Raw genomic sequence first — 11,399 nt, forward strand, 5'->3', positions numbered from 1 at the left:
ATTGATATATATATATATATATATATTGATATATATACATATACATACATATATGGATATATATATATATATTGATATATATACATATACATACATATATGTATATATACAATATATATATGCATTATATATATAGAGAGAGATATGTATATATGTATGTATATGCCTGTATATCCCCTAAAGAAGTGAAATATTTTTATCATGTTAATTTTCTTGGTAAAAAGCCAAGGTTTTTCCACATAGAAATTAGAAATTTTAAGGTACTATTGCTTTATATTATTCAAATTTGAAATGAGAGTAATTTATTAAAAATTTTGCTTTTAAAAAAGGAAATTTTAAGTTTTCTATTAAGTGTAAATTGGAAAAAATGTAAGAATGAGCTGAAGTTGTGTAAAGACACCTTCTTTCAAATAGTTAATTAATTTGTTAAAACATTTTAAATGAGATTTACAAAATGTGAGTTTTGGCACCTTTTTTCTTACAACCAAAATGCACTGTGTGTATATTTCATATTTATAAACGTTTGCTTTTTACATGTGTACAGAAATTGTGTATAAAAATTAGTTTTGCCAATGACAAACTAGTATTATTCATCCTATGCTTCAACGGTCACATTCATACTGGTGTATGTTTATATGTTATTTATTCAGATTTATCACGTTTCATAATTAGACATGTTTATGCCACTTTTAGTGAATAATTATTTAAATTAGAAGGCTAATGACAAAATAAATTTTGTAGAAACAAGTAATGAAATTGTATTTTTTCTTTCTACATCTAACATAATATCTTAATGAGGGGAAAGAGGGGACGTGTAAAGGCCATACTTTACAAAACTAGGCAATTATGAGTTACAAACATATTATTGTGTATTACTTTATTAATATAAGTCAGTCTGTTTCCGCAAATATTAAAAAACAAAAACAAAAAAATTCCATTAAGCCATAATTCATTATTTTCTGCATGATACCATTCTTTTTATTGTGCACATATATTATAAATTAATATCATTGAACCACACACAATATAATTTACTACATTTTTTAAAAATAGAATTCCCTGAATCCATTATGTGGAGCGGCTAAATGTTGGGGACCTAAGTCCAGTCAGCATCGAACCCAAGTAAAAAATACTAAGATGCAGCCATTTCCCATCATTCCTGTGTTTGTGATTTCCTTTCTTTTAACAAATTCTTCATGAAAAACTCGCCTGAAAAAACAAAATATAACAAGTGTTTTGTAGAGCACTAAACACATTTTCTGAAACTGAGATCAAAGCTGTTAACATATGTAAGCTGGTCATTAGTTTCAAAGGAAAAAAAATGGTTTGCCTCATAATGTCCACATGTAGACCTATGTGAAACAACTGACCTGGCCAATGTAAGGGAAACAACCTCATAAAAAGGCCTGACTAATTAAAGGGAAACAACTCACCAGCCTTATAAGAAGACCTGACCAATGGACCACTCGCTGTATAGAGAAAACCTAACTTGTTTCCAACTTCCTGCCAATAGTTAAATTTATCTGGATGGATATACTCCTTCACCTGTAACAAGACAAAGTTATTCAATACTGAGTTTATTGTATACATGATACTTAATTGTTTAACTTTAAAACTATTTTTTTCTTCTCATCATGCATAAAAAGGTTTTAATTATTACATCATATTCAGAAAAATAAATGCAATAATATATGAAAAATTAAAAATCAAAGGCAAAATATTAATATCATATTATTCATGTTAAATTTACTGATATAATTAATGTAAAGGGAACAATGTTCGATACAACACCCACCTTCAAGTGTCTTTTGGTTGGTTGCATGTACTGGCCAAAGGTTAAACAATCTACACCAATCTCACGTAGATCTGTGAAAGAAATGTTTTATCAAGCAGGTATAGAATTACAAGGATATAATAAATGTGAGGATATAATAACTATGAGGATATAATAACTGTTTATCCGGAGATTAAACACCTACTTATGAGATATAATAAAACTTAAACTGATAACATATTGAAACAGTGAGACTCAAACTAAAACTTACCTTCCAGAGTTTTCAAGACTTGGTCGTCTGTTTCACCCAAACCCAGCATGATGGACGTTTTGGTGATCATTTTTGGGTTTCTAGACTTGACAAACTGTAACACAGACAAGGACTGTTGGTAGTTGGCTCGTGGATCTCGCACCAACCTGATGAAACAATTCAAGGGAAAGTTTGATTCACAAGAACACTGATGTGTGAAATAGTACATGAGACAGACAAGGACTGGTGGTAGTTGGCTCGTAGATCTCGCACCAACCTGATGAAACAATTCAAGAGAAGGCTTGATTCACAAGAACACTGATGTGTGAAATAGTACATGAGACATGGACATGCAATTATCCATTCAGGCAAAAACCCTTCTAGGGAAATGCCATTTGAGCAAAAATCTGGCAAGTCGTGAAGTAATAAATTACAGGATGTTGGGAAACAAATATGTTGGGTTTCTTGCCCTTGACCCTCAAGGGAAATTTTTTTATGATCATGTATAGTACAATGTGTTTGGACATGACTGCTTGCACTTAAGACAGGTTAGGATCTAGATTAGAGTACGTATAAGGTCCATAGTCCTCCCGGCTAAAATGGGTAGGCCTCCATGTTAGGGAAAGTAAAGAATGACGGTAATAATATTGACCACATTTTCCTGCTATATGCTATGGTCATAGAAACAGACAAGCTCTACTTGATCTGCCCGAATGGTTAACTTACTGGTAGCACATGGCTTATGTGCAAAATAAATACAGTAGGTTAATAAAAAAAACTGGCTCTATAAATAACACTGATATGTCATGGGAAATAAATTCAATGACCACTAATAAACATTACAATAAATAAATGAAAGCAAATACTTAAATTTAAATTACTAACAAAGAATTGCAATAAATGACAATTAAAAACTAATTTTAATAAGAAAAACAAAAACCAATAAGCAATCATAAACACTACTAAACAAAGTAACCATAAACTATCACGGTGACTAATGTAAAAAAAATAAACAACACCAAGGTGTAGCCTAACCATTGTAAACTCTCCACTGTCTCCACATTATGTGCATACACATCTAGACCAGAATCTGCCACAACAGCAACAGCTTCCTTATCTCCCCTGAAGTCTGGCGTTAAACACTCTACAAGGATGTTTTTATTTCTGCAAGCAAATCAAAAAGTCACTAAATTTTTCCCTTAGACAAGTGATATAATTAGACAAAAGAAAGTGTCACGATGTTTTATTCCTTTAATCAAATAAAAAAATCCCTCCATTTTTCCCTAAGACAAGTGATATGACTGGACAAAAGAAGGTGTCAAGAGTAACCTGTCAATCATAGTAACTAAATACTACTACCTGGACTTGATTTCCCTCACTGTGTTGGCAAAATGCAGGGAACCACCATCAGGTAGATCTAAAGAAACAAAAAGTATTTAAAACAAATGCACTCATTTAAGTTTAGTACTTATAATTTAGTACTTGCCTACCTAAAGTGTTAAACAATTATTAATTGTCGGTGACAAGACAAATTATCTCAGGCAAAATATCCCAGGGAAATTTTACAAGGACAATGGATCTTAGGACAAAATATCTCAAGACAAATGATATCATGGACAAATGATCTCAGAAAAAATATCTCATGGCAAGTTATTTATAGTATTTTTTATTATTTTAGTCCACTAGGTTTATTTTTATTTAATTTACACATGATAATTGTGAGAAAATCATATGTCCTGAGATCACCAGTCATGGAACCTACCTGTCATAAGCTTCCACTACCCTGAGAGCTATATAAATACATTAGAGTGATTTACTCTTGAAATGTACTTACCATCCCTATCAACTGAGGTCAAGACGACATAATCTAGACCCCATTCAGCAATAGCCGTGGCTGTATTTACTGGTTCCATTGGATCTGGTGGTGGGGGGCTGCGCGATGTCTTGACTGAACAAAATCTGCAGCCCCTGGTACATTCATCCCCAAGAATCTAGTGTAAAAAAAAATTGAAATATAACCATGATATGGTATACGAGGACTGAGTTGCCCAGTCAGTAAAAGTGCTTTATTGAAGTCACTGTCTATCTTATTGGTAGACAAGAGAGTCATTAATCTTACTTTAATCTATTTAGAATGAATTGAGGTTCTAAATTTCATTTAGCAATATAAGTCTTGAAAAGACATTGAAGTTTTGTTAAATGCTTTGTTTTTAAAGTTGTCAGAGTTGTGATATTATTGGTATTAATTATAGAGTTGTTTATTTTAGTTCAAGATGAATATAATTTAATTGAATTTAAATAGAATAAAAAGCTTAACAAAAAAATTGTACATTTAAAATCTTTAAGTCTTTGATACCAATCACTGTTTCTGGCTACTATCTAGATCCAGGTTATGTGTTGCCAAAATAATTCATCATCTTTTCTTGCACATGCTCAAGACACAAGGACTGACAAAGTAGAGTTTCAGTGTATGAGGGATAGTGTTGGTAGCACTAAGCTTAGCTGCCTTTGTTTACCTAGCATTAGTCAGGTACCTATCAGAGTGAACGCAGGGTTATCCTACCTAAAGCCCTGGATACCAACTCAAGATTTTTGGGTTAGCAGTCGTAAGCTCTACCACATGACCATACCATCCACAGGTCAAAAGAGATACAGCACATATTAATGTCACTGTTTTCGGCAAGTCACTTTAACTGTTTTATCTAATATCATTGACAATATTAGTTTCTGTTAAAGATCAACACGGAAAACTATGTAACAATTTGAAATTTTACCATAATTGTAGCTGTGGCTGTTGCATGTTCGCCCCCACCCCAGCATTCACCTATATTGGGACACTTGGCTTCTTCACACACCTGCAACAATACATTTTATTTGGGTACAGAATTGTCTAAATGAGATCTTTAAAAGCATTTGTGATGTGATACTATACAAACGTGTGTTGTTGGACTTCATTAATGCAATGTAATAAAATATAGAAAACGATTCAGTTTTTTTTGTAGAAAATGTGTCGAAACTAAAAATTAGCTGTAAATGTAATCTTTTTTTAAGGTAATTATTTTCATTTCAAATTACCGAATTTTAAGTTCAAAATTTTAAAACAAAAAACTTCAAAGGAATTTAAATTTTAAATGGTTTAACAACTTGATCAAGCAAGTTCTCTTTTTAAAGTGGTGGTACTAGTTAAGGCTAGCTATCCGTTACACAAAATAACTAATTTCAGAGTTTATGATTAATTTGTAATACTTACAGTATGGAGATTCAGTTTTTTCAGGGACTTTTTCAATGCAACATAATTCTTTCCAATGGGTATTTCTGTTTTCAACCAATCTGGCAAACGCAATCTGTGGATTTAAGGATTTACCTGTTAACAAACAAGCATATATTTATTTTAGTAAAAGGGTTAAGTAAGGTATTCACCATTTTACCCTATATAAACAAATTATTGAAGTTTGTTTTGGGCCTAAAAACATGTTGTCTACATCAATATATATATATATATATATATACATGAAATATCAAATAAAATATATGTTCATACCTTTCTCCTTTAACTCTTTTAATACTCTCATGACCAGAATATTTTTCTTGTCCTTCATTTTGAATGAAATCTTCCAATCCAGGCCCTTCAGCCAGTTTTTCTTTCTGCTCATCAGTTAATTTAGCATAGCGGCGGCATTTTATACATGCAACATTTGCATTTAACTTCTGAAATATAAAAGTAGGCCCAATCAATGTGTGTGATGTGTCAAAAGTGTAGTCAGTGTAGGTCTCAAACTTGAACTTCAATGTAAAAAAGGTGTAGCCAATTACTAACAATGTGATGCTTGTTTACACTTAACATTTAATCTAGAATGGAGAAACATGTTTAGGAGGCATTCTTATGGATTGAAGTAGATTTTTATCATTTCTTAACACATAGGCTAATTAATAATGAAATTGAATTAGTTGTTGCAAAAGAAGAAACTTTCCATAAAAAGCAACTGAAGAAAATGCAATTCAGTGTTCACAGTTAATAATAGTACATATTATTGGCAAATCATGCTAGATTTTACACATAAAACTGATTAAAACTTTTATAATGATTTTTAAATGGTTTGCAACAATTTTTATAAAAAATGTATACTATATGCTACATTACACAGAGTTTTGTAAACCTGACGTCAGTTCAGTAGAATTTTGCTTATAAAGTCCTACCATAGCCCTAACCGTAAAACTAATACTAATAATTAGCCCTTGCATTAACACTAAACTTGATACTACAGTACTGCTGTGCTAGTAACCTAAGTTACTTTTAGCTTGAGTTTTAAATATGGTCATATATTGAGTTTGTTGTTGAAGTGTTGTCTTGGCAGGCAGCCAAAGCCAAAAGAAAAGGAAGGAGAAGAACAATCTGATGAATACTATAAAACTAAAAAAATAGTAAAACATCTAGATCTATCTATTTTTGGATAAGACATAAGACTCTATCTAGGCCTATAGGCCTAAAATGCCCTAAATTATTACCAGAGTTCAATACTCAATGTAGAAATAGGACTACTACTCTGACCTAGACAGAAATGTATATATTTCTTTTCATACTTAGGGCCTAAAGAATAAAATATGCCAAGTCATTCACAACTCAATCAATAACAATCACTCGTGTTATTTGCTTAACTTAACTAGATCTATGTCACATTAAAGTGACATTATGAATGTTATGAATTATGAACATCTGGTAAAACTTCCAATAGAGAGACCTAGATCTAGAATCTAGAATCTAGATCTAGCCTAGATCTATTCTAAGTCAAAAGACTGAAAAGAGATTGCTCCCAGTGATCATAATTTCAAAAATATTAATTATAATTTTGAAAATAACTGAACATGAAATAGTTCTAAATACGAGATCTAAATATGGATTATATTTTCAATCTCAGTCAGATTCTCGGTCTGCCAATCATGAATCAGCTGTTTTACAAATTAATGAAATTTGATTACATAACACACCAAATAAATTCAAGCTTATCTAATGACAAATATATGCAGTAAATTCAATTTAAACATAAAGTAAAAGCTTTTTAGACTCCACTTAAAGCTTTAGAATTTAGAGCTTTAATTTGTATATCAGTAGTCATGTTACTTACGAAAGCCTGAGAAAAAATATATGGGATGTGTCCTGTCTTCGAAAATGTACACACAGCCATTATTTAGTCTAACATTGACCAGATAAAATTATTAAATAAATGTTTTATTTTTATACAGTTTTTTTAACATAGTATTTTACTGTAATATTTTTATCTTTTATAATCAACACTAAGCATATAATGATACATTCAAAATAATTCAAATTTGGGATTTAAAATTTGAGTAGACTAATTTTAAATTTAATAGGTTTCTTTTTAAAGACATGCTTTGGGAAAATCCTACTCTGACGTAGTAAGTTATTGTGCTTAGCTATTTTTATTTAACAAAAGAAATGTATGCTTTCATTTTGTTTATTTTAAATTGACCTTATTAGTGTATCACTCTTAATTTATGTTAATGTTATTATAACCACTCCTGACTCATGCTATTTATTTACCGCACGTTGTAACTTATCTTTTTCTGCCAATATGACATACGTGTAACAAAACCGGAAATCCATTATCAAAACATTGACTTACCCGAACTGCCGAAACCAAATGTGCGAAACATTAAGTTCTGATTTGCCGAAATGCAATGCTTTTATTACGAACGCCTAAACATTGTAAAACGAATGGTTTATTTCTTACTCAACGAATCCAGTCTTAAAACTGTGTCGCTACAATGTCGTTCATCAATGACGTACTTTTTTAGACCACCCCCCACACAGTTTTGGTCATCATAATCACAATCATCATAATCACACATTCAGAGGCGTAGCGACCCTTCCCGGCGCCCGGGGACAAACTTTTCGATTTGCACCCCCCTCAAACTTTCGATTTGCAACCCCCTCAACCTTTCAATTTATTTTTCCAACCCATTTTGGCGCCCCCTAAGGTCGGCGCCCGGGGACATATGTCCCCCCCGCCCCGCCCCCTCGCTACGCTACTCCACACATTAGAAAGAATTTATCCACTCCAAAAAAATTCAACTTTCATTTAGTTTAGCACCCCCCCCCCTTTCCCAACCAATTTGCTAGATGTATCAAACTATCTTGTCCGTACCCCCTATCGTTCAAAGAAAATAGGCCCCTATTTTAAAAATAGTTATAGTCGACGATCAACATATAGACCAAATAAAAAATAATTGCACTTCTTATTTCGGTTTTTAAAGCTACAGAACTTATCGTACTGTTAATATGAGCTGATCATAGTTCCCTATTAACATGAACAGAAGTAAACGCAAAACTGGGCAAATTTTGTACTAACCCTAACCCATTTAGCGTTATGTTGCCTTATGATGTTATATAGGCTTAATAAAAGCATTATACCCCCCCCCCCCCTTCCTATGCACCCGACAAAAGGACTCCCGACCGACAAAAAGACCTGCGATCATAAGGCTCCTGGTAAAAGGGCTCCCAACATATAGGCTGCCGACAAAAAGAGACTAGATATGGGCCTATAGGCTCTAGAGCTATTGGCTCCCGGCGTATTAGCTATTCTTTGGTGGGCACTCATAAATAGTTTCTTATTTCTCTGTTATCAAGTGGTATTGAGGTTAAACGGCAGTAAGGTACTCCTTGTGCTGATGTTTATTTATTTAATAATATAAAGCATTTATTTGTATAGGCTACATTTACCACTTCCAGAAATTTGTAGATGGTATTAGTGTACATCCAGAAGCTATTCAATGCTATTTATATGATGTGGTATTTCCTATGGCTCATTATTAGAGCCTATATATTACACAGGCTCATGACTCAACATCAAAATGGCGGCCATCAACCACGCTATTTCGCTGACAGAAATAATCATATTTATAATCACTTGTCAACTCGAACCTTTGCATCCAACTTTTTCTTGCCGCTATAAATATGACCTCGCGGATTAATACCCTTTTTAAAGTGACCTTTCTAATTTCTTTATACTGATTTATTCTATTTCCCTCAGGCTGTAACCACATTTATTACCTCCCTTGTGTCATAACCATATTTATTACTTCCCTTATATCTTGACCATAAAAACAAACACGGCTGACGTCCTAGAAGAACGTGGTTGATTTATCATTCCATCAACGCTGGGCTTGGATACGGATGTACAAGAAATCGATACCAGTCGCTGAAAATGTGACTGCAATTAACGACAAATCAACAACCCGAGTGGTAGCAAGAAAGAAGAGTTTCAGTATTCACTTCAGGCTAGGCTTAAGTGATGAAAAGTCAAAAATTAAATCTCAAAATACATTTTAAATGTCTGTTGTTTTTGTTTTTGTTTTTCCGGCTCAGATTCTAAATAACTTCAGGTTTTAAAGAAAAATACGCGTAGCATGTCTTTCATGTGTATATATAAAACTCATATTTTAAATAATAATTCCTAACAAACCTAATTAACAGTTATGCCTGTCTACGTTACTTAACTTGCCATTTATGTTATTAAAGAATTGTAATGCAGCTTAAAATACGCCATTATTTTATAACTTCTTTTTATTTAAACAAAATCATAACGATTTTTTAAAATGTGTAACATTATTTTGATTCTTCATGTTAAACTATCATAAATTAATAACGATTAGTTTAATATAGTTTGGATACTAAAATGAACTTGCTAAGTCTACCATCATTAACTGACCACCATCTGCATAACATCATTAACCTAAAATCATAAAAATACCATAACTAGCCTAACAAGATTATCCGACTTTTATTACCAGTGTTTCTTCCAGGTACCTCTTCGGATGGTGCCCCCCACCGAAGAAAGTCTACCGCTCCCCACCCACTCCACTCCACCCCCACCCCCGAACGAAATGGAATTTATATAGAAAATATATACTTTTAAAGGAGTGTCTGCCCCCCCCCCCGGGAAAATTAAGTCCACCTCCCCGAAAATTTCAAGCCCCCCCCCCCCCCCCCCCCCCCGAGGAAAAAAAAATTCTGGAAAAAAAACATTGATTATTACTAACCTACTACCATAACCTAGCAACGTTAGATAACCCTCAGCAGACTACCATTACTAATCTACCTTAATTAGCCTAACGTCATTAGCCGACCATCATTAGCCTACCATCACTAACTACATTAGCCTCTCATCAGTAATGGCATGCATGATGAGCCACATGTGACAGTGTAAGGCTATATTTAGCAGTTGAATAATAAAAATCGTAATGAGCACGTGTCTGGCTAATTAAAATGCATGTGGCCACCGTTGTTTTGTTTTCGCCTTCTAATTTAAATAGATGAATCACCTTCATTAAAATATTTTTTTTGAAAATGTTTTTAAGTGACGACATTGTTGGGTTGATGCGGGCTTGAATTAAACATATGGGGCTCATAGGCGGCGGCAGAGTTTCTTCCAGGCATCTGTGTGGGTCGACGTCCCCCCCCCCCCCCGAAGAAAGTCTACTGGCCCCCACCACCCCGGAAAATTTAATCTCCCCCCCCCCCGGAATATATAAAGTGCCCCCCCCCCCCCCCCTCCGGAGAAAAAAGTCTGGAGGAAACACTGGGCGGCGGAGATCTTGTCATCGACTAACCACGCTTAGATATTCCAACATAAGACAAATACTATCTTCTTGGTGTATATTTACGACTTTGAAAAAATAAACAGGAAATCTTAGAAATGAAAACAAAACAAGACGAGTAGACCAACTAAATAAAAAACTTGTAACCTTACGTTTTAAAGTTTTCCTACTGAATGCTAAACAATATAACAGCAGTGTTTCTTTCAGACATTATCTCATGGGGAAGGGGGGGGGGGGCGACTAAGATTCGGACTAAATTTTCGGGGGGGGGGGGGCGCAATGGTGCATAAAATAAACACTGTATAACATTCAGACCGACGGGATGACCTCAATGTTCTACAGTATAATCCACAGCAGAGCCGGATTTAGACTCGCTGAGTCTATCCCATGTTATCGACATAGTCGTCGGTTGTTGTTGTTTGTTTGTTGTTTTTTTTTTTTTTTTTTTGTTTTTTTTGTTTTTTTGTTGTTTTTTTTTTTTTTTTGTTGAAATTTGGAAGCAAAATAAACATAAACTAATGTCGTAAGAAAAAAAAAATGGTGGCATTTGTTACGTTTGGTGTGATTTTTCTTTTCACTTGTATGTAACCTTTTATTTCAGTAAACTATGAGCACTCACGTTTAGTTTTGAACTTAAATCTGACATTGACCAACAGACTGCGTTAAGTCTTAAGTCGAATACAGCGAATCAAAACAATTTTTTTTTTGTTCTCGGCGATAGATCTTGAAGAAATTCTTTACGCTCTATGGCGCGGAAAA

At 33.5% G+C, this 11,399-nt stretch overlaps 1 protein-coding gene across 1 annotated transcript; it reads right to left on the minus strand.

Moving 5' to 3' along the window:
- Positions 1 to 948: 948 nt before the first annotated feature.
- LOC131947741 (lipoyl synthase, mitochondrial) lies at positions 949 to 7,243 on the minus strand. Its single transcript, XM_059309023.1, has 11 exons — positions 7,148 to 7,243; positions 5,566 to 5,732; positions 5,275 to 5,368; positions 4,799 to 4,879; positions 3,859 to 4,015; positions 3,384 to 3,441; positions 3,060 to 3,188; positions 2,046 to 2,191; positions 1,796 to 1,866; positions 1,434 to 1,545; positions 949 to 1,209 (listed from the first exon to the last, which is right to left on the minus strand). The coding sequence occupies exons 1-11, from the start codon at positions 7,205 to 7,207 to the stop codon at positions 1,154 to 1,156; spliced, it is 1,131 nt and encodes a 376-aa protein (XP_059165006.1). The 5' UTR covers positions 7,208 to 7,243; the 3' UTR covers positions 949 to 1,153.
- Positions 7,244 to 11,399: the final 4,156 nt, after the last annotated feature.

Source organism: Physella acuta, unplaced genomic scaffold (assembly GCF_028476545.2).
Source record: "Physella acuta isolate Inbredline_101_S28 unplaced genomic scaffold, ASM2847654v3 ptg000605l, whole genome shotgun sequence".
NCBI classification, from domain to species: domain Eukaryota; kingdom Metazoa; phylum Mollusca; class Gastropoda; family Physidae; genus Physella; species Physella acuta.